This window comes from Haemaphysalis longicornis, unplaced genomic scaffold, assembly GCF_048455015.1.
Source record: "Haemaphysalis longicornis isolate Haplotype H1 unplaced genomic scaffold, Haemaphysalis longicornis Haplotype H1 scaffold_3, whole genome shotgun sequence".
NCBI classification, from domain to species: Eukaryota; Metazoa; Arthropoda; class Arachnida; order Ixodida; family Ixodidae; genus Haemaphysalis; species Haemaphysalis longicornis.
This window is the reverse complement of record NW_027526335.1, coordinates 230,538,353-230,563,163: the sequence shown is the minus strand read 5'-3', so window position 1 is coordinate 230,563,163 and position 24,811 is coordinate 230,538,353. Positions and strand designations below refer to the sequence as shown.

General features: G+C 51.2%; 2 protein-coding genes across 5 annotated transcripts in view; one reads left to right on the top strand and one right to left on the bottom strand.

The window, feature by feature from the left end:
* Positions 1 to 11,599, bottom strand: part of LOC144173745 (uncharacterized) — a 95,686-nt gene extending 84,087 nt beyond the window's left edge. The window contains exon 1 of the mRNA XM_077702032.1: positions 11,443 to 11,599. The gene's annotated coding sequence lies outside the window, so the exon portion shown is untranslated. The remainder of the gene's footprint in view (positions 1 to 11,442) is intronic.
* Positions 11,600 to 12,103: 504 nt separating this feature from the next.
* Positions 12,104 to 24,811, top strand: part of LOC144176037 (transmembrane protein 117-like) — a 52,792-nt gene continuing 40,084 nt past the window's right edge. Inside the window, exons 1-3 of one of the 4 annotated variants that reach the window (XM_077705147.1) lie at positions 12,104 to 12,606; positions 14,680 to 14,740; positions 19,689 to 19,766. In XM_077705147.1, coding sequence (XP_077561273.1) covers positions 14,715 to 14,740; positions 19,689 to 19,766 — 104 coding nt within the window. In that variant the 5' untranslated portion in view covers positions 12,104 to 12,606; positions 14,680 to 14,714. The remainder of the gene's footprint in view (positions 12,607 to 14,679; positions 14,741 to 19,688; positions 19,767 to 24,811) is intronic. The other 3 variants (XM_077705144.1, XM_077705146.1, XM_077705145.1) reach the window with 3 other exon arrangements.

Sequence of the window (24,811 nt, the reverse complement as noted above, 5' to 3'; positions counted from 1 at the left end):
CCCTTTAAGAAAAGGTTTCAAAATTTTAGGGACGTGATCTACGTCGATGCGGCAGAATATGCCACGTGTGATACCATGTCAATGACAGCAGTAGACTGTGAAGGTAAATTAACCTGTTGCGGAACGGTCGTAACCGCAAAATCCGAGACAGCCGAGGAATGCGCCATCGCACTTGCGTTAGCCTCCACGACCGCTAAATACATAATCAGTGACTCGAAAATGGCAGTTCGAAATTTTATTAAAGGGCGCATATCGCCGGAGGCAGGACGCATTCTGCTAAATTTCCGAGACCAGAGAAAAGTCCAAATTTTATGGGCACTTGCACACTCTTCCCTTCCGGGCAACGAGGCCGCTCACAACACGGCTCGAGGACTCGCATGCCGAGCCACTGAGCAGCCTCCGCTGAGGTCGGGAAGAGACCGCATGGTCTCATACAGGGAAATTACTAATCATTACAGATTCTAACGGGCCCGTTATCCTCCCGCTCATCCATCCCTAAACAAAAGGCAGTCGGTGGTCTGGCGTCTCCTCCAAACGAATACATATCCAAATCCCGTGGCATATAGTCATTACTACCCTGGCCAATATTCAGGCATGTGCGCACTATGTAAGGACCGGGCGGACCTGTCACATATACTACGGGCTTGTCCTCAGGCGACCCAAGAAGGCCGTAAAATCGCGAATGACGAGCAGTGGGAGACCGTGCTGCTCAGCTTTGATCCAAAAGACCAACTCTGGGCCGTCCAGTTGGCTGAAAACGCCGCCAGGGCCCAAGGGCTGCTGGCCGCCGTTTAGGAAGGAAGACTCCTTGCAAACAACTGGACAAAAACTCCCACCTCCCGTCGCGGGAACCCCTGTGTAGATGCGACGCATAGGTGGACCGGCGAAGGGACCGCGTTTTATAGCGCGCATAACGTTGAGGGGACTGCGTAAGCCGGTCTCAGTCTATGACGACGTTGGCGTACTTGTAAAGCGGCGTGTACTCTAGGTGTTTGAGCCAAGCGTGGATGTTGCTTCGCCGGAGAACGGCACACCGGTTATATCAACACCGACTAGATACGTCGGTGTTGGTTATATGCGCAGCGCGCCCGAAGGAGAGGAAACCGCGGAAGAGAGAGTACTGCACATGCGCCGGCCCCAGCGCGTCTGCCGCGGCTATGACGCAACGTGCCGCAGCCATGACGCAACGTGCCGCGGCTTTGACGCAACACAATCCAACACAATCCACTTTATTCCAATCCAAATCCAATCCAATCAAATCCAAGTCAAGCCGATCCAAGCCAATCCAATCGAATCCAATCCAATGCCCCTCGCGAGAGAGTGTTCGCTATCGAAGATGAGAGGGGGTGAGCGGCGGAGAGCGCAGCTGGCGCGGCGAGGAGAATGGGGGAGAGGTGGACAACGCCGACGACGACGACGAGGGACAAGGCGAGTGAATCAGATGCTCTGCATCTAAAAAATTACGCCCACCTCCCCTCGCGGGAACCCTGGTGTGATACGACGCTGAGGGGGTTCAAGCGCAAGCGGAGAGCAACCGTCGACCGAAAGGCCGCCGGGGAGCGGCACACCGGTTATATTCTAGGCACTATATATGCGCAGCGCGCCCGAAGGAGAGGAAACCGCGGAGAGAGAGAGTACTGCACATGCGCATCACCGCGCGCAGCGCCGCCCACCGGCGGAGTGAGAGCGCGCTGGGCGGCACACGCTCTCACCTGGGCACGCGCCGGCGCCAGTGCGTCTGCCGCGGCTATGACGCAACACAATCCAACACAATCCACTTTAATCCAATCCAATCCAAATCCAAGCCAAGCCAAGTTAAGCCAAGCCAATCCAATCCAATGCCCCTCGCGAGAGAGTGTTCGCTATCGGAGAGGAGAGCGGGAGAGTGGCTGCGGACATACGGACGCACGCCGCGGACAACAACGGACGCACGCAGGAAGGACAGGGCCGCCGACAAGAGATGCTCTGAGCGTGGCATCTAAAATAAAGTTGTCTCTCTCTCTCTCTCCAATCCACGCTGTGAAAGTGGTTGAAAAGCAAAACTTTAAGCGGTAACCACACGCACGCGCTTGCGAACTCGATTCCACGCGCTCAGGCGCCCGTGCGCCATCTCGCGACGGCCGAACCCGGGCGCTAGGCGAAGCGCGTCGCGTTCCCGAGGGTCTGGCCACGGCCGGACTAAAGACCCTATATTTGGGAAAGTAGCGACTTTCTTGGATCTTTGCCGCCGTTTCCCTTACCCGCCACTGCCCTCCTCGCACACCCACTCAGGAGGGGAGACGACGGAGCTTCCGCGGGCCGTAATTGGCTGCGGGGAGCGGAAACGTCAACAAACGTCACCGTGACATCTCCGCCGCTCGTCCAGCGGGTGTCGAACTTGTTCGCATTTTTATTTTTTTTTTCCGCCGGACGCCATTTGCCGCCCTGTGGCCACGGCGACTTTCAGAGCGCTTGCGCTTCTTCGCGCTTGTTCATAATCGCAATGCCGTTCTGCTGCGCCTACCAATGTAATGCAAAATTGAAAAAGGATTCTCGCTGTTTACCATTCCGAGTGTCAAAAGAGGTGTCCAGCGCAAGAAGCAGTGGCTGCACAACATCGGAAGGAAAGACTTTGCGCATACCAGAAGGACTTCTCTGAGCGACGTAAGCTACAATTTTTGGTACCGTAATTACCCTATTCTAACGCGCCCCCGATTCTAACGCGCACCCGACTTTCCTGGCAAAAAAAAAACAAAAAAAACTTGCACCTCCTATTGTAACGCACACGGAACTTTGTGAGCAAGAAAAACGAATGCGAGAGGAACCGGCGATTTATTTCTCGAAGTAATCTCACTCCTCGTCGCTCTCCGCTGACCACTACATCCCGTCCTTGGTGCCTTCAAGCGCGTTCGCGATGCCACACTTCTGAACGAACGTTCAACCATGGTTGATGGGATCGTGGCCCACGCCTCGCACGCCCATTCCGCGAGCTTCTCCAGAGGCGCACGCTTCAGCCGACCGCTCGTTTTGAACGCGTGAGAGCCGCTGCTGCCATTGCTGTTATCAAGCGCGCAATGGAACTATTTGACGATTTGTGTGAACGCCGATAGAAAAGCCTAGGCGCCTATGCCTATGCTTCCTGCGTCCGAAAAATCGTTGCTGAAAGCTTTGGCGCCATCTTGAGATGGCGATGGCGATGGGTGGGACGAAATTTCCTCTGTTTCGGTTTCGTATCCGATTCTAACGCGCATGCGATTTTTCGACCTATTTTTCCGGGAAAAACGTGCGCGTTAGAATCGGGTAAGTACGGTAATTCAGCGCGTGCACGAGGAGTTGACAGAATCTGGTGAACTCGCTCTTTCTATTCTCTTTCTTCCACAGCTATTCTTAATTTTTGCGAAACAAGGCTTCCCTTTTTTTACGGAGAAGCGGGTCGGGACACCGCAAAGTGAGGTCCAGTAAAATGCGCACCTCTGCATCGATTAAAACTCTTAATGCAGATTTAAGATACTTTTAATAATAATGTATACATTTATTGTCCCCTCTCTATTGGTCTGTGACGATGTGCTATTTCGGTAGAATTTTCCGCACGTGTCTTGAAAAATTGCTGTACAGCTGTATTTTGTTTTAGACATGCTGTAAAGAAGTTGTTTTTGATAGTAAAAAAAAGCCGCTTACTGTAATATGTTAGTCATGTTCAGCAACACGTATTTTTTTTTCAGTATTTCGGTATTTAAATTTGTATTTTGTATATTCACACGGGTTGTCCATTCGTGAGGTACTGGTTAAAACTCGTATATGAACTTCCACATCACAACAGGAGGACATTGAGGTTATGATTCAGTTCTTTTCTTCTGTTTTGCCGATCGGAATGTTTTAAAACCAATACCAGAGAAGTGTTGGTGATACCACAGTTTCAAATAATCGTATTATTGTTTTGCACCTCCATTTTATTGAAGATCAATTCGAACCATTGATACTGCAGAAGTATGGGAAAAAATAGGCTAAAACCAAACGCCGTTCCAACTTTGTTTTCCCACCGGCCGGCTCCAAAGAAACGAAAACCTCCCGCCAAAAGATGCGAAATTCGCACACACTTGCAGCAAGGCCCTTAAAGACATTTTGCGTGTGTTAAAGGTTCGAGTTCAAATACCTGTCACGAATGAAGATGCAAAAGTAGCTACGATGAAAAGTAGCAAATGCGGCAGTAAAAGTGTTGGCATGCGTGCGGCTGTTGCGAGGTTCGGTGACAGTGCGGTGAAGTTATTTTGTGCGTAATTTGTTGGAGAGATATGTTCATTCTTGTTCGTGTTCTTTTCTGATTGTCTTCTTGAACTGCATGTATATATCCTAAAATGTAATGTACGCGCCTTTCCTTCGCGTGAGCATGTCTTCGAAAAATGTATTTATATGTACAGCATTTTGGGGGTGCAGCACGGTGTCCTAATTATATTACAGACTAAGTATAAATAAAGAGTTTTCGTAGAGTGCTCTAATCAGCGTGTATTTATTTGTTTTTATAAATAATACCGTCACAGGCGAATTGACATTACAGAGGGAAGTGGGTACAGAAACATAAAAAAATACCAAAACGCTGCTGAAGGTATGATGATGATGATCGTGGGGTTTAACGCGCCGACGCAACGCAGGCGATGAGGCGCGCCGTAGTGGAGGGCTCCGGGTTAATTTTGACCACCTGGGGATCTTTAACGTGCGCCGAAATCTCGTACACACGGGCGTTTTTGCTTTTCGCCTCCATCAGAAAAGCGGCCGCCGCGGCCGGGAATCGAACCCGCGACCTCGTGCTCAGCAGCGCAACGTCTTAGCCACTGAGCCACCGCGGCGGGTGCTGCTGAAGGTAGTGATTCCTAATTATGTACTGTTCGCTAATAAACTTCATAGTAAATAAAAGCACTTTAAGCATGGTTCAGTATATAAAATGTTAGCTAGAGCGAAAAAAAAAACAAATGCAACAAACGGAGTGGCAATGTACCTGGCAATACAATAACAGGATTCTGTGTTTGTCGTCGCTTTTCTCGTCGCCACTTCTTCATGAAGAGGTTAAAACCTGCCCATCACAATCGTCTGGCCTTTGCATAGCCATCGTGACGTCTGCATGCGACAGTTTTAATAACAACACGTAAAAACGACGAAGCAACAAGCGATCCCATTGACCCTACCGCAGCGTCACGAGAGCGCAGGGCGACAAAGCGTGCCGTGTGCAGCGCGCCGGCCGGTGCGAGAGTGAAATCCGACGAGGAAGCCATGAAGAAAAAACACATGTTTGGTTCATTCGAAAGATTGCCTCGTTAGAACCATAACGACACCACTTATAACGCAAACTTCGCTCAAATAAGCTACATAGTTAGGAAAAAAGGAAATGACCATGCGACCCACCAGCTCATTTTCCGCAACAGAACCTGTGATGTCACTCGAGAATGCTCTGCGATTGGCGGAGGCCGGCAAAACCAAACGCATGTTAGGCAGGGCTTACAGTTTGCATAGCGAGCTAAATGCCCGTGAAACATACTGCACATTCTTTTTATGACAAAGAACGGTGGAGTAAATGTCACGATCTAGACCCGCGCTCGTGAACCTGGGAGGGTAGGGGTACCCTCCAGCCGAGAGACGACATGCAGCCTGCTGGTGGTGACGGTGACTGACCCCCGAGCAGCCGTGCTCGGCGGTGTTTATTGCCCGGCCACACACAAGGTTGCCCACCGAGCCTGGTGGGGCCACTGAACTTAGCGGCCAACGAATATCAGGGATGGGGGGCGCCACACACTTGTCACACCCCTCACCCCCAAGTTTGTTTGTCCTACACAAACACAAAACAACACCTGTCTCCCCGGCGAGTACCGGTCCGGAGGTCTCCGCAGTCTCTCACTTCGCCGGAGCACAGGTGTCGAGGCCGTTGTGGCAGCATTGGGTGCCACCTGTGTCACACTCGCACCAGCTGTCAGCCTTCCCGGTGTCGAAGGACTTGCGCGTGGCGCCACAGTGGCGCGAGTAACACCAGCCCCTGGTGCTGTGCTGGCAGCGGTCGGTGAAGCTGGCTCCCCTTGAAGGAGTCCTGGCTGAGGCAGTGCAGCGGGCCCGTGGCCAGGCAGCCCGGCTGCGCCAGCAGGGGCGCCAGCACCTGCTCGGGCGCGTACGGGTCCCCGCACACCATGCACAGCATCAGCCGCAGGTCCGGCCGGGGCCCTGCGACCACGGGCAGCGCCTGGTAGATGTGAAGCCGGCCCGCCCGCCGCTCGATGCTCTCCACCAGCGCACACAGCGCCTGCTCCAGCCGCACGGGGTCCAGGCCGCCGCCGTCGTCCACGAAGGGGCACTGCAGGCTCTTGGCCCGGTTGATGTCCTCCTCGCGCATGAAGTCCCCCTGGCCCGCAAACACCATGACCAGGGGCAGGCCGTGGAAGGGCAGCCGGTCCTCCTGCTCCAGGTTGGCCAGCAGGGTCTTCTCGAGGCTCTCGCGGATGTACTCCAGCCCCGGCTGGCTGGCGTACACGCACAGGCAGCCGTGGGGCAGGGGCTCCGTGCGGAACGAGTTGTGCGGCAGGCCCACGTCGCCGTCGATGATCCTGACGTCCAGCGCGTACTGGGCCTTGTCGTCGAGCCGGAAGCCCTGTGGGAGCACCTGCCGCATAGCCTGCGCCACCTGCTGGGCGCTGGCCCTGGCACCCAGCACCACCAGGTGCAGCAGCCGGCCGTTGGTGCCTAGCACCCCGCCGCCGTTGGTGCCGGCCTCTCGCCGGTGCAGCAGCTGCTCGATGACGCCGTCCATGCAGTTGGGCTGGACGGGGCAATGCTCCCTCTGGCACCTGAATGCTTGCCGCCGTGCCGGTGAATGTCCCCACCTCAGGCTGGCACAGGGCCTCGAACTTGACCAGTGGGCTCGGGACGTCTTCCACCGCACGCACTGCTTCCTGGTACTCCGGCAGCCGCACTCCCAAAGCCTGGATCCAGTTCCGGCCCAGCAGCGTCGGTGACGGCCCCTTGGTCAGGTACAGGGGCAGGGTGGCCTCCCTGTCGCCAAGGCGGACGCTGACCTGGGCTTGACCCTCGACTTGGGCGAGCTGTCCGGAGTAGCTGCGCAGCATGACGCCCGACGCCTCGATGGACACGCCAGGAAAGGTGCGCTTGAAGGCTTTCCCGGCCATGACCGACACACTGGCTCCTGTGTCCAGCTCCATGGAGATGGGGCGCCCGCAGACTTCGACGGTCAGCCAGTATGGTGGCACCGGCGGCTGCACTGTGGCCGCGTGCCACATGTCGAAAATCTGCGGGTCTTCGGCCACGACGTGAAGCCTAGCCGTTGCACCCGAAGCTGCTGACGCACGCCGCCGCCGCCTACCCTTGCGCCGACTCCCTCGGCCGTGGGCTGGCGCGGAACCTGTGCTCGACGCCGGCTGCTGCTTCCGTCCGTCCGCCGTCGTCCCCCCTCGGCACGCCCGAGCAATGTGCCCAGTTCTTCCGCACGCAAAGCACTCCGCTTGCGCGAACTGGCACTGTGAAGGGGGGTGGTCACCACCGCAGCGAACGCACCTGCCATGCCGTGCCGCCATCTTGTTCACCGCCGCCTCCGCCGACGGTGAACCGGCCGCACGCGTTATCTCGCCCGCGTCCTGGGCCGCAGCCTCCATCGCCAGCGCTGCCTTCATGGCGTCGTCCAGCGAGGGGTCGGGAAGCTCCAGGAGTCGCGTCTGCATGGCGGGGTCGTTGATGCCGCAGACGAAACGGTCCCGGAGCAACGAGTCGAACTGCTCCCCGAAGGCGCAGCCGCTCGCCAACCCTCGCAGCGCTGCGACGAACTGCCCGAGCGTCTCTCCGTCTCCATTAACGTCGACGGAGCCGGGCTGTAGTGCGAGCGTAGCGTCGCGAGCAGCTCACCCAGCGACTTCTCGTGCGGCGTGGCCGGCTTGAGCAGGTCGAGCAGGAGAGCGAAGACGCGGGTCCCGCAGCTGGCCAGGAAGATGTCGCGCTGTTTTGCCTCGGGTGTGTCGTTAGCCCGGAAAAACACGCCGACTTGTTCCTCGTAGACCGGCCAGGCGGACCCTTCACCCTCGAACGGCTCGAGCCTCCCGTACAGCGGCATGGCGTAATGGCGGCTGGCTTGAGGGGGCAGTGTCTCGGCGTTCTCGGTGGCGGCGTTCACGGTGGCTTCGGCCGCTCCGCGGGCTTCTTCCCTCGTCGACAGTGTCACGATCTAGACCCGCGCTCGTGAACCTGGGAGGGTAGGGGTACCCTCCAGCCGAGAGACGACATGCAGCGTGCTGGTGGTGACGGTGACTGACCCCCGAGCAGCCGTGCTCGGCGGTGTTTATTGCCCGGCCTCACACAAGGTTGCCCACCGAGCCTGGTGGGGCCACTGAACTTAGCGGCCAACGAATATCAGGGATGGGGGGCGCCACACACTTGTCACAGTAAACGGTTGAAGTTCCGAACGAACACGCAAGCGTGTGCGCCAATGCGTACGAAACTGCCGCCGGCCGAACTCGACATCTCGCCGTCGCCACCGTCGCGCAGACGAATTTTCGGGTTCGAGGCTCTTAGGGGCCAACGAACCGTTCCAGCACGTACGCCGCGACCTCGCTTGGTATCTTAATCCCTTGACAGGGGGTTGGCCGTCATATCGCCAACCAGCAAAGGTAAAAATAGAAACGAGTGGAGTAAGGAACAGCAAGAAGCGGCGAGATAGTGCCAGTCGTCGCAGAAGTTTCGAATGGTGTTGGCTTGCTGCTGTCGTTACGAGCTCGTTTCCAGTTTACAACCACTGAAAACTTCAGTTTGTTCGAGTACTTTACAATGAAATTTCGTTGCTACGTTTTGAACTGCCCATGTAGTACGGGCAAATCGTCGAGGGAGTGCGACATCCCCGCCGGTGAGGAGATCTCCTTTCATGTGCTGCCCAACGACGAACCTCGGCGAAGCAAGTGGCTACGTTTTGTGAACTTTGCAAACGGAGGAGAAAGAGAGCTAAAGGAAGTACGAGTGTGCTCGCTTCATTTCCGATGAAGTGATTACGGCAGGGACCCTTACGTTAGCTCACTCCTGGGACATGCTGGCTCTCGTCGCCGACTTCGTCAAATCGCACTGACCTTGGGGAAAAAAAATGCCGTAAACACCGCGCATTGCCGCTCGTATCTTTCTGGCCGAAGCGGAGAGCTCGCGCGAACGGCTTTCCATACACGACACCGGCCAACTGGCATAAGTGATACTGCTACTGAAATTGAACTATTATTAACCGTAATAAAAATACGGCACATACGTACCAGTCTGTATTCGTCCGTCGCGACGGGGCTGACGAGGCAGCGGTGCCGACGGCAGGGCGTTCGTCCGTTGTGGCTATCGCGGAATGGTCGCTTTCCCGTCCACAGCGTATCCCACAACTCTTGCCGCTCGTGCACTTAGATGCATTGAGCGTTCAAGTGGTGTTGTTGTTGTTGCTTCACGTCTTTATTTCACTTAAATTGCCCCTGGGGGGCTGCTGTGAAATGGAAAGTGGTGTGAGGTTGTTAATGCAAGCCCGAGCTCCTCGGCGAGAGTTTTGTTCTCCGGATCAGGCGATTCCATGACTAGGGCTGCGGGTGCACTATAGATTTTACTAGTATTTTTAAATTGGCCGCCGTCTCGGTCGACTCCCGCGTGTGGGTGCTATATGGAGTCGACATACTAAGTATCTGTTTCATGGACCGGCTCGTATGACGCCATTGTTCACGTCACGGAATGTTCAATTTTAGCGGGAGATTTAAAATTTTGGCTTAAATTGCCTTATTTCTCAGTGAATAAAGCTCATTTGCTTCCGGGAAAGCGCTTGGGGTACTATGAAACACCTAATTTTTCAAATAAAACAAACTTTTGTTTTCTCTTCATGGCTCCTTTAAGCGGCGGAGCGCGCAGCTGCCGCGGCGAGGAGAATGGGGGAGGGATGCGGACTGCGACAACGACGCGGATCAAGGCGAGTTAAAGAGATGCGTTGCGTCTAAAAGCATGCTCGGGCACCTTCCACCTTCCACACCGCAGGCAGTTGGCCCCTCCACGCAGGAAGAAGCCCCGCTCCTCCCGAGGGCTGCTGCGCCGAACGATACGCCGAATCGCGCTTGATCGCAACATGTGGCGGGTAATGTGATAGCGGAGCGCGACCGACGGTTGCATAGATCCCCTCAGTGAATGTCAGAAGATCCATAGGGTGCCCAATGAAGTCCGTGTTCATCCACTTGTGACGCCGAAGTTCAGCCCCACAGTCAAATTTATCGAAATGGCCGTACTTCCAAACGGGCTCACAAAGCTTATTAAGTTAATGCGTCTTTAAATCTTGGTTGTTCGTTCAAGCCGTCGGGTGATGCATAAAGGTACAAATGCGGGGGTGTCTTCAAACATTTTGTTTTACTCCACGTGCGGATAGCAGCTAGGGTGCTTAAGGGATGAAGATATGCTACAAGTATTCTCCAAAGGTGTTCTAAAAAAGTGTTCGGCCTTTGCTCTTGGCGTGCTTGTCCTGCTGTCTCCTCGTTCTCTCAATGTAGGCGCGTAAAGACTACCACCTTTATCCTGTCGCGCATGTACGGCTGCACCTTTAAACTGACTAATCTGTCCATTTAAAATGTCGATTTTTTTTTTTTTCAACAGAGTACGCTGAACAGAATAAACTGATAGTGAATGCTGCCTTTTTCTACTAGTTGCCGTTGCAGGATAGGGTATATGTTAACGAAGCCCCGAGGCATAGCTAATCTGGGGGCGGACAAGGTAGGTCTCAGTTTTCCGGGGAAAAAAGGCCGGGGCAAAATTTTCACGGCAAATCCGTCGAAAGACAAGAAACGCTCCCTCCCCCTCCTCCTTCTTCTTTTTGTGACCTTGGGGTCGCAAATTCGTAATGGCCATTTGACAGTGTCCAGTGATCAGTGGCAGCGGGAAAAGCCAGCATGAGTGGAGCATCTGAACGTAAGAACAGTCGCGGCGGGGGAGGGGGGCAAGTGCCCCTTTTGCAATTGCACCCCCCTGCCGATTCCCATGGGAGCAGCTGGCGCTATTCAAACGAAAGCGCGCTTGCACCAGCAGCGCCACCACGTTCCTCCGCTACCCCAGCCCATATCTTCTTCACCACTTAGTGCAGTAAGTGGTTTATACTACAGTGGCTAGCCACTGTACGTAGTTTATACTGACCGGCTTTATAAAGTCACTCATCAAATAAAGCCACTCATAATGGCCGCCGTTATCGAGCTAAGCTTTCGCAATATTGTGCGGTAAAAGGTTAGACAAAACAGAATCAACAGAACAGTTCAACAGAATCACAGAACACAAAATTTGCCGATTTTACAGACGTGTTTCCCGGGTGGAAAAAAAAAAATGTCAGACAACACGGAGAAACTATGCGGAGGAAGAACTTCGTGTCCTGCATCAGACGATGCGGGCATCCTCACGAGCATGCATGTGCACAAAATTACCATAATTCATTCTTACCTGCAATGGCTGCTAGAAGTGCAAAATCGAAGTGGTTCGGAACACGACAAAACACTTGGCCCGTTATTTATTTACGGCAAAGGCAAAAACGTGTAACACGGAGCAACGTCGCTGTCTGGTGACAATACCAATAACAACTATTTTAGTTACGTGTCTGTGACCTAGATGACACTAGCTTCGCCTACAAACGTTTTATGGCTTAGCGCATGGACATGGCTTAGCGTTTGCTTCACACATAATGCCAAATTTGTGAAGTAATTTTTCAGTTACTTTGAACTGCATGTAAATGGTGCTTTTATTTACGGCGACACCAGCTGTGTTTTTTTTTCTTGTTGCGTGCCTGCAAATGGAACGCACCCGTAGTTTAATAACCCTATTGTAATTCATTCTACATTCTACCCTAGACTCCACTCGACGAGACGATAAACCCATTGTTTATTAAAAAAAAAACTTATGCATAGAGATTCCTAATTATAAAAAAAACTACTAAAAAACTTTAGGAGAAAGCCGAAATGTTACTTCAAATAATATTCACCAAAAATCCCTCTGGTGGAGGGCAAGTGCAACAACGGGACTCGGAAGTGAACGAACTGATCAACCAAAGTGAACTGGAAGAGTCAACACTGACACGCGATTTTATATTTCTTTGGTATGTCCCAGAGCTGCCCAGGGGTAGTCCGAGAACTGTCCTTTTAGGCAGTTTAAAGGCAGTTCGAAATGAAAAATCGACGTGACCATGAGTTGACAGGCGATGTTGCGCGTATATTGCATGCCTTGTAACATGGACCGTGTTTCAATTCCTGTGCCACTTGGCTGCCTAGGCTATCAAGACAGGCGCAGTAGGTTGTAAAAGCTGCAAACTGATTGTACTGCGGCTGATTGTTGTGCCGGTTACGTGTTCCCCAAGTGTGCATTTTGCATTTGAGCCATTGATGGTTATGCTAATAGTTCGACATGAATGTGCCCGTACGTACTCTGCTAGCAGAATTTCTGCAGACTCTTTATACCGGCTCACTGTGACATCGTCAGCTGTCGTGCCTAGGCGTATGATGTGGCCCAAAAACGTCCGCAAGTCGCGGAACATCGTTCGAGGTTCTGTAGGCATGCTTTCCTACATAGCAAGGACGCCATGCCGGCGAAAGTGCGGTACAGGTGCGACGCAAGGTAAGTCTACCCAGTCCCATTTTGCAACAGGTTTTTAATTCGATCCGCAGTATTTACGATTAAGCCGCACGCTGAATAAGAGCGCGCCAACTACTCGACTGCTCCCGGGAATTGACACCATCTAATCATGCCGTTCTCTTTCAAAAATGAACTCTGAACGATACGTTTTTTGCTGTTCCGTCCATCCCTGCGCTGTTTTTGCTACTTCGGTAGTTTAGTCTGGGTATGAACTTGTTGGCACTGATACAGGTTGCGATAAATAAAAAAAAAAGGGGGGGGGGGGGGAGGGGAGAGGGGGCATTGGTGCGCAACAATGAATGGGTCGAGGGTACTAATGTTTCGTCGTATCAAACAATCGACTCAGAGCAGCAGAGGGATACAATTAGGAATGGGAACGAAAGGTTTCAGCTGCCTTCACGCGCAGGCATTTGCTTACGCACTAGCCAGACAGTGCCTTCTACGCAAGGCCACTGATGTTTTGTTTTTAGTCCAATCACATGATTTAAATTAGTCTAGCCTGGCCTGTACTCTTTCAATTCACTTGCAGTGTTATTCACAAGTTACAAAATAGCCTCAAAATTAGATGGAGTAATGGGGACGTAATATCAATTACAGTAAAACGCCGTTAAAGCGTACCTGATGGGGACGCGAAGAAAGTACGTGCTAACTGGCACTACGGTTTATCCGAATGTATTAGGTTAAAAGGAAACCAAGCCGAGGATTTAGCTGACTATGTATAAAAAGAAACTACAGCTTATGCGGGTACGGTTTAACAACATTCCACTGTATTGTAAAGTTAGTACAGTAAAAGCTCATGAATTTGAACCACAAGGGAACACCATCTCAGTTCGAATTAATGGAAGTTTGAAGTAATGAAAGTGAACAATAACAGCACTACACTGCAATCTGGTATCAGTAGAAAAGTCAACAATCTGATGTGTGAAAAGTCCAGGATTGCGGCCTGCCTCTTGCCCCTAAAGGCAACAGTCAGCACTTTTAGCTGTAACAAACAAATGTAGCAGAAGGCAGCATGTTCGCCTTGTTAAAAACTGAAGAGACATCCTGAAGAGCCATCCGGCCATGGCTTGTGAGCGGACGACGGGCAGCTTTGTCTTTGTCCCCCTCCTCGCCATGGGCAGCCAGAGGTTCTTCGCATCTGACCGGAGATGTGGTGCCGTTATCTATCAGCACACTACGCACACCACAATACTCTACGCACACCACTAACACGGTTCGCAAAGAATGCATCCTACGAAATGTCCGACATGGGGGATTTAAATTGTTTTTGCCCTATTTCGCTTTCTCTGTTCTACTGAGCTTCGTGTGTGGGCGCAGCGCATCTTTCTCGGGCCGTGTACCGGGCACCATGGTGCCGGCACAGTGGCGCATAGTTCGAATTATTCGTGCTGGAACCTACTCGGGTTCAGATTAATGGGATTCTTTATACGTAGACTTTTATGGAGACCTGGCCGTACCAAATTGTACAGTTCGAATTATCCATAGATTCGAATTACTGAAGTTCGAATCAGCGAACTTGCACTGTATTCAGGGTTAATTGTTCAAACTTCCCGATTCCGCAGGCCCACCATTTGACAAAATTCAAAAGCACATTGTTCATGTGCCGGCCATGTGCTTCAACATTTTTGTACGAATTCACCTTTTGTTTTGCCTTATCGATTCAGTGGTTTCTCACTGGCCTGTTGAGGAGCTTGTGAAGGCAAGCACGCAAGGACTGTTCTTTCTCCTGATAACACTTCTGGGTGTTTGGAGGCTTGCGCAGGTGGTTTGTTTGCAAGCGGGAAGCGGTTGTGCACGGTAGCAGCCGTCAGACAACCAGGCGGGGCAGCGTGCTATCTTGGAGCAGGCACTGGTGTGACCAATTGCACTTGCACGGAGCTGGATTGGTGGCGGCTCCAGTTCGTGCCTTGTCTCCCCGCCCCCTCCTCCGCTGAACAAGAGTGCCCTGGTTGTCGTTGTGGTGGGAAATAACGCTTGCAGAAAGAAACTACAAAGTCGGATTCGTGGATTCAGTCGATGCCTCTGTTTTGCCCCTCCCCTCTCTCGTGTGTGCAGGCCTGGCCGCCACAGCTGGCCATGCGTAGGATGGGATGGCCCTGCGCTCCGCAAGCAGCAGGTGAGCCACCACAGGGGCTCATGGGGAGGGCTGCCGCTCCCCTTCCATGCCAATCCCCACAGCAGTGCTGGGGGAAAGCCTCGGGCCAGTCTGGAATGAGGGGCCGGACATGAGGGTATCCGGCCTTGAGGGTACTGGCTTTGAGTCGTCCCAGAAAAATTGCACCTGGCTGCTCACGTGTGCTCACCAGATGGTTCATACTTATGATACCTTACAGGCTCAAAGAGAGCAAGGAAGGTGGAAGCTTCAATTAATAACAGGGCGATCATCAGCAACAGCAACAAACACGGAAAGTGATGCAGAACGGCAATGGAAATAGAAGTGAGAAGACAGGCTTGCACTCGGAACAAATTGAACAGAAGGAAAGCTTGCTGATATGTAGAAAAACTGGGGCAAAAAAAGAACAAGGTACATCAAGAGACAGAAAACAGAAAAAAAATCGAGAGGCCGAGATGTACGACGTACTGTGGTCACACATGCATCCAAAATACCTATTTCCAGACATACAAAGGCTCACACCAATGAAAAACACGAGACCAGTTGCATATGACGTGGGTTTTCAGTCACCTGGCTTTGAAGCAGTGTTGGCTGGCTGCAGTGACATGTGTTAGGCACATGGGGGAGGTTGGGGACGATTGCGTACACCGCTATATTTTGTTTCATAACAGGAGCACCTTTAGGAATCCCTTGGGACTTCTCCCCTTTGTGACAGTGTTCTTTCTCAACAAGTATTTCAAGTTACCTTGTACACCACATCTTCAAAGAAAGTGTGAGAGCCATGCTAATGCCATTTTTGCCATCAGCATGCAGTAATAAATATGCAGCTAGTCAGACATTGTGTGCAAGAGAGTATGCGATTGTGACAAAGAATTAATAATGATTCGGGAAATTACGTGTCAATTAGGGGTGTTGTTGGGGCATTTTATTATGTTTTATTCGCAAAATTAATGAAACTTAGCTCCCTGTGTTAGGTTTCTGCACTGTTTATACATCCGTAATTTATTTTACTCCAGCTCAATTAGCTGTGGAGATAACTTGTTACTTTTTAATTTTCAAGGAAACAAAAATGGATATGTCACACTAGAACTGATTAGTCAAGTATGGCTGGCTGCTTGAAGGAGCAATAAAAACACAGTCGAAGACTTTTGTGATAAAATGATTGTGTAATTTTATTTATTTATTTATTTATTTATTTATTTTCCAGATACTGCGGACAGCATTGCTGTCCAATCAGGGAGGGTTACAGAGATGATGACAACAAGCGTTCAAAAGAATTTTCATCACGGCACTCCACAAAATCAGATGGCAATGCATTGCAGCGTTCAATTGTACAAGGGAAAAAGGATTTTTGAAATATTTTAGTGTGGGCAAAGAATGGTCGTATCGTTTTTGAGTGGTTCAGTCTGGCTGAACCGTGTGGGGCAGGGAGTAGATATCTATCACTGTTCAAGCCAATTTTTTTGTGCTAAAGCAAATACAAAAACTTGAGCTTGGCAATTTGCCGACGCTTCTGGAGTGGTTCTAACTCTAGCTGTTTTAACATATTAGTAACGCATGATCGGAGTCTCTAATCAGAAACAATGAATCGTGCAGCTAGCCGTTGGATCCGCTCAATTTTTTCAATATGTTTTGTGTATTGAGGATTCATACTCGAGGACTGGTCGGATTAATGTGCGGTAAGCCTCTAGTTTAACTTTTTGCGGTGAGTGCCTCAGCTTTCTGCGCAGAAAGCAGAGCTTTTTAAAAGCTCTGTTGCAAATGTCGTCGTAATGTGTGTCCCAGTTAAGGTTATTTGTAATAGTTAGGCCCAAATACTTAACAGAAGATACAGTGTTAATGTACCGCATTCCGATTTGATAGCGGTGAATCAACGAATTTTTCGTGCTTGTTATTGTCACAGAAACTGTTTTAGAGAAATTAATTAACATTCCATTACGTCCGCACCAGTCCGCGAGTTTACACAGGTTGTTATTCAAACGAACTTGAGAATCGCAGTTACCAGTAACAGAATAGAGAACACGATCATCAGCAAACAATTTCAGGAGGGTTGCAAGCTGGGCTAGTGGGAATTTAGACATTCTTGGATAAAACCAGCGCGAATTCAGACGAAGACAGAAGGAAGTAACCACAGGGACAGCCGCTGGTCTGACAACTGAATTTTTAATATCAGAAAGGGTGAATATAAATACTGAACACAAACAAAAAAGAAATAAAAAGACAATGCGCATGGGCAAACAAGTTTGCAAAGGTCACGTTGATACCACAAGTAGATGTGCGCATGTTACAATCAAGGCACACGCAGATACGCAATCTCTTTAGGATGGAGACACATGCTGATAGCCACTTGCACTTGCCGTGATAGCCACTTGCACTCCATAGCGATGGCTCACTTTTTTTTTTTAGGCGGTGTGTGATCGTATGAATGTATGGAAGTGGCTATCACGGCCCGCAACAAGTTGCGTTCTGTATGTGGCAGGCTTGACAGAAAGTTAGAGCAGGGAAGTGAGAAGAAAGGGATTGGTTGTGGTGTCAACCACAAGAACCGGTATGTCGCATGCGCAACGGGAGTCGTGTACAGCATTCCTTTGCCTTGTGGCCGAACCTATGTTGGGCAAACTGGCCGCTGTATCAACGTGCGTTTAAGAGAACATGAATTGTCATTGAAAGGACCTGTGTCATCCCATCTTTCTTCGCATTGCGCTAAGTCCAGCCAATGCAAACCTAATTTTCCTGCCACTAGCATTTTATTTAGGCACCGTAATCAAACAACCCGCAAAATCATGAAGGCATTCCACGTAGCCGAAGGAGGTGACAAGTGCGTAAGCCAGACAAGCATGTGTCTCCATGCTAAAGAGATTGCGTATCTGCGTATGCCTTGATTGTAACATGCGCACATCTACTTGTGGTATCAACGTGACCTTTGCAAACTTGTTTGCCCATGCGCATTGTCTTTTTATTTCTTTTTTGTTTGTGTTCAGTATTTATATTCACCCTTTCTGATATTAAAAATTCAGTTGTCAGACCAGCGGCTGTCCCTGTGGTTACTTCCTTCGTCTTCGTCTGAATTCGCGCTGGTTTTATCCAATAACAATTTCACATGTACATTTTCATCAATGTGCTTCCCAATGTCATTTATGAATATCAGAAAAAAATGGTCCTAGTACCGATCCTTGTGGGACCCCTGACAAAACTGGTAATACGTTAGACCTGGAACCATTACATTCAACAAACTGCATGCGTTTTGACAGGTAGGACTGAATCCATAGCACCAACTTTTGCGGGATACCTGCTTCTTTTAACCGCTCCACCAGCTGCACATGGGGTACCCGATCGAAAGCTTTGGATAAATCCAAAAAGATGGCGTCAATTTGCTGTTGCTTATCGATTGCGGAGGCAAAATCGTGAATAACAGATACCAGTTGGGTAACCGTAGAAACTTGTTTTCGAAATCCATGCTGATATTCAACAAAAAACTGTTTGGCTTCTAAATAGTTAGATATATGACTAGCGATAACGTGTTCCATTAGATTTCAGCATGTTCTGATCAGAGAGATTGGTGTGTAATTAGTAGGAGACAGCTTATCCCCGGCCTTGAATACAGGTATAATCTTTGTCAACAGCCAGTCTATCGGTAGGGAGGCTTCATCAAGAGATGTATTAAAGATGATGTAGAGATACTCAGAAATAACCTCCGCGTACCGGTGCAAAAAGGCATTTGGTAAGCCATCAGGACCAGATGCTTTTTTAGTTTTAGTTTTCAACAAAAGATCGAAAATTCCCTCACGACTGAAGCCAGGTCAGGCATGGTGGCACAAGGAGACAACAAGGTACTTATGGAAGCGACAGAAAGGGGATTGGTGAATGAGCCATGGAAAGTAAAATTTAGTTCATTAGCAATAGCTTCAGGATTAGTGACAACTAATCCGTTAATGTTTAATTTTTCAGTGCCACACTTGGAGCCAGATAGGAATCGCCAGAACTTTTGGGGGGCTTCTTTTAAAAAAAGAGGCAAAGTATGATTGTGGAATCTGGAACGAGCACATCGTAGTTTGGCAGTCAGCTCTTGTTTGAGAGTTGAAAAGTCGCTGCCAAGGTGGAACTTATTTTTCCGTCTTCGTGCAATTCTGCGCTTCAGATGAATTATTTCACGGGTTATCCAGGGATTATTGCGCTTTGTGGTGCTCTGACGAAGTGGAGCAAATCGGTCAATGCACAGCAGTACAAGCGTCTTAAACTTCGACCAAAGTGTTGGAACATTGTCCCCGTGGCCGAAGTTCGAAAGACCAAGGTGCAAGTAGTCTAGAATGGATTCATCATTGGAAGCCAAGAAATCCCGAAATTAAATGGCAGTTTAATGGACATTGTTTAGAAAGCGGCTGCCTGGCAGTCTGATCCAGGTGAGTATTGAAAATGTTAGGGCAGGAATAAAAGATCAGCTCCTACCATTGTGCACTGTGTACATTCTGCTTTAGGATGCAACAAAAATTGAAGTTATACTTGCCTGGAGTCTCACAAAATGGCAGAAAGTGGCATTCTGAGAACAAAAGTTTCTCTAATTATGAGCATAAAACTGTGTGCCTAATATTTAGGCTGACAGGGCCCCCTGTTGTGCAAGCAGGACACTGCAGGGGACAGATTTGTACGCATTTTTGGGCCTGCGCGGTGGCAGTCCATATGAGGAGTACGTACATGTCATAAACAGAAGGGTACCCAAAACTGAATCCTGCGGTACGTCCTCATGTACGTCCCCATGTCTGTCCCCAGATTGCAGGCACGCAAGGGCAGAGATGGGTGACGTGCCATTCTGGGCAGCGAGCATTGGGGGGTTGCAGACTGCGCGAGCAGGTTGCTTGCTGAAAGCCGAGAGGGTGTGCGTGGGCTGCAGTGAGCATGCTCTGCTGACGTGGCCGGGGGAGCCCTGGGGACTGAGACGTTGGGGGCGGTGCAGGGTCCCCCCCTCTTGCCGTGCCCTGAAAGAGGAGTGGTGTGGGCCCCCGGCTGCTGAGGCCTCCTGCGGGCCTTCCAGGTGAGGACACCGTGGCCAGACCTCCTGGCGGTCAGAGCTGTGGGAGGGAGGGCTGCCCGCACAGCGGAGGGGCAGAGCAGGGAGCGCATGGTTGGCTCGTTCCTGTGGGGAAAAGAACCACGAGTGGCCTGCTCGTGAAAGGAGCAAGGCGCAGTGCAGCTCTCTTGGCCAAGTAAGGAAGGGGGGAGGAGGGCTTGGAGCCAATTGGCATCAGGGGCTCCTACCACAGCCGCTCCTCGTTTACACAAGCAGCGCTCCGGAATCCCGGGGTTTCGCGTTACACATACACTTATCCCTGTTATCCGTGTTTTTGACATCTTCGCATGCGCAGCCAATCGTGTTAGACACCCCGAGAAAGCAACCCCGCCAGCAGTTTTCTGGTGCCAAGTGGGATTTGCTTGTGTGCTGACTTTGCATGGGCCCAGTTGCAGAACAAGTGGGGGCAAGAAGAGAAGCACGCTGTTCCAGGTTGCATGCTGCTGCTGTTGGTGTGGCACAGCACGCCCCATCCTTTCTGCTGGCAAGCCCATTGAGTCCCCGTGCTTGGCTCAGGGAACCTTTTGTTTAGATATGCCCAACAATGAGGCCTGATTCACTTCCTGCATGTACGTCATGCACATCCGCATGGTCGTCACTGCGAGTAAACAACACGCTGTGCAGACATCATGTCCTGTGTTCAGTTGCTTATACAGTGAAAGGTTGGTAATTGAAACTAAAATAATTCAAATGTGTGGATGATTTGGTCTAGGCCAGCTCCATAGCAGCATATTTGTAAAGCAAGATCATCAAAATGCAAGTAGGCTCCCAAACGGATAATCCAACCTACGCACCACCACCCCAGTGGCCTGGTGTCTGGAGAATGGCCAGAGAAATGTACCTGTGGCCTACGCAACACGCTAAGGAGCTAGTGACAGCAGTTGCCAGAGCCACTTGCTGTGGCCGCTGTGGATAGCGTATGCAAGCTGCGCAAGGAAGCCAGCCACCTGCAATCGAAGACATGGCGGACATCTCTTGAGTGGATGGTGTTGATGTGGGTACAAGTGCCTGCAGGTGAGGACATCCATTCTCGGGTCAGGAGTGCAAAACCTGTCCCTGCCAAGTGGGAAGCACCAGTGCGGTCCTCTGCTGCGGAAGTGGTGGCCCGATTCAGGGCCCCCGTCTCTTCTCCAGTTTTGAAGAGGGCAAAGAGAAGGCCACATTCACTGGCTGGCTGTTGCTTTCAAAAACAAAGGGCAGACTGCCATCAAGGACTTTTTCATGCATCAACTTGTTGACACGCCCTCCTACAGCTTCACAGTCATTGTCTTCACTTTAGTTTCTCCAAACGTTCATTTAATTCAAACTTACTCTCATGGTTTGAATTAACAGGCTTGCTGTAGTGAGCAGTTAGCCAGCAAGGCTCAGTTGGTAATATACGCAAAAAAACAGCGCTGAACGAGGAGCAAGAAAAGAAAAGACACACACACATGTGCTCATGTCTGTGTATTCTTTCTTTTCTTGGTCCTTGCCTTATGGTGCAGAATTAACTACCCAAGTTAATAGCTTAGTTGGTAAGGCACCTAAGAGGAGCCGATCGAGCGCTGGCCTCGGCAGCATATTGTTACGGGGAAGAGGCTATATTTGGAGGCTTGGTACAGCGAGATGCAAGCACCGGGCTAGGCGAACAAGGCTGAGAGCGAGAGAGAGAGCCGTGATGATAATGACAGGGTCAAATGATGATGATCGCAGTTAGTCGCATAGATTGTCCACCTTGTATCATGGGTCCTGCTCGCCAACAACATAACCATGCCTTGTAACATGACTCCCCGCTGGAAAAGCGTCGTCCCGACGCTAACTTGTAGTCGACGAAGGCGCACAGTATGGCTTGAGGCGGGACACATGCACAATGTTAGTAGGGGGGGGTCTCTCGGAAGGTGAAGGAAGGACGGGGGTGATCTCATATGCGGAGAACGCGGTAAGGACCGATATAAGGCGCAAGCAGTTTTTCTGAAAGTCCCACGCGACGGGATGGTGTCCAGAGAAGGACCAATGATCCCGGAGGGAAGTGTACTGGCCGGTGGCGCTGGTCATATCTGTTCTTCTGGGAGGCTTGTGATTCGTGAAGACGGTCGCGGGCGATCTGCCTTGCAAAAGTAGCTCGGGTGATCGCATCGTGAGTGTATTCGGCGGACAAGGGGGCAGAAGGGGGCAGTAAGGTGTCCAGGGGCAATGCAGGCTCACGGCCGTAAAGAAGGCAGAAAGGGGAAAATCCCATGGTGTCGTGACGCGAAGAATTGTAGGCGAATGTAATGTATGGAAGGGCGATGTCCCAATCGCGATGGCCCGCTGAGACGTAGGCAGACAGCATGTCCGTAAGGGTCCGGTTGAGTCGTTCGGTGAGTCCGTTTGTTTGCGGATGATATGCTGTGGAAAATTTGTGCTGAGTAGAGCATGAGCGCAGAAGGTCGTCAACAACTTTGGATAAAAAGTATCGGCCACGATCGGTGAGCAATTGACGGGGAGCTCCGTGGTGCAGAATGACGTTGGCAAGGAGAAAATCGGCAACATCGGTCGCGCAACACGTAGGCAGGGCACGGGTGATGGCAAAACGTGTTGCATAGTCCGTCGCGACGGCCACCCACTTGTTTCCGGACTTGGATAGAGGAAAAGGGCCCAGTAAGTCCAAACCTACACGGAAAAATGGCTCAAGGGGAATTTCGATCGGTTGAAGCTGACCGGTGGGGAGCGTGGTCGGTGTTTTCCGCCGTTAGCAGAGGTCGCAGGTGGTGACGTATCGTCTCACGGATTTGTATAGTCCGGGCCAAAAGAAGCGACGTCGCACACGGTCGTACGTGCGGGTTATCCCGAGATGGCCAGCCGTGGGGACATCGTGTAGCTGGGGCAAGATGGCCGCACGCAAGTGCTGAGGTATAACAAGGAGCAATTCGGGACCATCGGCGCGGAAGTTGCGATAATAGAGGGTGCCATCACGAATTGCATAGGCACGTAGAGAAGGGTCAGGTGTTGCGGATTCGAGACCGTCAAATATTAGGCGTAATGATGCATCACGGCGCTGTTTTTCAGCAATGTTCAGGAGGTCGGAGATGGCAAAAAGGGAGACATCAGAACTTGCTCCACTCAGGCCTGGACGGTCCACAGGATGCCGTGACAGGCTGTCGGCGTCCTGGTGTAGGCGACCAGATTTGTAGAGCACAGAGAAAGTATACTCTTGAAGGCGGAGAGCCCATCGACCAAGCCTGCCCGTGGGGTCTTTCAAAGACGAAAGCCAGCAGAGAGCGTGGTGGTCTGTAATAACACTAAATGGCCTACCGTATAGGTATGGGCGGAATTTGCCGACTGCCCAGACAAGCGCAAGACACTCCCGTTCCGTGATGGAGTAATTGCGTTCGGCTGGAGACAGGAGCCGGCTGGCGTAGGCGATGACGCGGTTCTGGCCGGCCTGTTGTTGTTCGAAACCGCCCCTATACCATGGCCGCTTGTGTCAGTGCGGACTTCGGTTGGTGCTGATGGGTCGAAGTGGCCCAGAACGGGTGGCGACGTAAGGAGAGTGATAAGCGTAGTGAACGAAGCTCCGGACATCTTTTGACGACTGTGGTTTTGGGAAGTTCTGCACAGCGTGAACTTCATCGGGGTCGGGTTGAACGCCGTTGGCGTCGACAAGGTGACCAAGAAGCTTAATTTGGCGGCGACCAAAGTGACATTTTTTTGCGTTTAACTGAAGGCCTGCATGTCGGAACACTTCCAAGACAGCCGAAAGCCTCTTGAGGTGGGTGTCAAATGTAGGGGAAAAAACAATCACATCCTCGAGGTAGCATAAGCACGTCGACCACTTGAACCCATGAAGTAGCGAGTACATCATCCTCTCAAAGGTAGCAGGTGTGTTGCATAGGCCAAACGGCATTACCTTAAACTGGTAGAGGCCGTCGGGAGTAACAAACGCCGTTTTTTCGCGGTCGGATTCGTCAACAGAAATTTGCCAATATCCAGACCTGAGGTCTATAGATCAAAAGTATTTGGCGCCATGCAGGCAGTCCAGTGCGTCATCAATGCGCGGCAATGGATAAACGTCCTTCTTTGTGATCTGGTTAAGGCGTCGGTAGTCAACGCAGAACCGCCAGCTGCCATCTTTCTTTTTTACTAAAACGACAGGGGAAGCCCAGGGGCTCGACGAAGGTTCGATGATGTCCTTGCGGAGCATGCTTTCGACTTCCTGCTGAATGACCAGTCGTTCAGCATGGGACACACGGTATGGACGGCTGTGGACAGGGCTGGCATCACCGGTGTTTATACGATGTTGAACAGCAGTAGTCTGACCCAAAGGACGATTATCGAAGTCGAAAATGTCTCGGTAGGTGCTCAAAAGATGGCGTAGAGCGGCAGCTTGGTCTGTGGGAAGGTCGGAGGCGATCATGTTGGCGAAATCCTCGACAGAAGGAATTGAAGTGGTTTGGGTATGGGAATGTTGAGGTGGGTCCACGCACAAAGCTAAAACTTGGTGGTCACCTATCGGCCGAGATATACCCTTCGGTAAAAGTTGCGGGGATGATCCAAAGTTGAGGACTGGTAGGTGAATGCTGCTGTCCACAACTGTCACAACAGTGTGTGGCACAGCCACATCACGCGATAGCAACACTTCCAGAACAGGCGAAAGCACGTAGTCACCGTTAGGAACCGGAGGGCTTGTGGCCGTAAGCGAACATCATGCGTGGAGACAATACGGCATAACGGTTCTTCGGCGTTGAGCACATCTGAAGGCATCTGGACGGGTTCTTCAGGGGAAGAATTAGGAGAAGGCAAGTGAAGGCGGAGGACACCGGTGGAGCAGTCGATAAGAGCTGAATGCTCGGACAGGAAATCATGGCCTACTATGGGCGCCGGTGTCAATGAGAGCACTTACTGGAATACCATCGACAGTAACGTCTAGTAAATTTCGTCTGGTGGGCAAAGTTAGCAGAGGATTTGGTGGCCGGGTCATAGATGCAGCGTCACCTCCGGGAGCTCCACTGCCTAGTTTTCCGGAGAGGAGCGGTCATACGGGGTCGGCG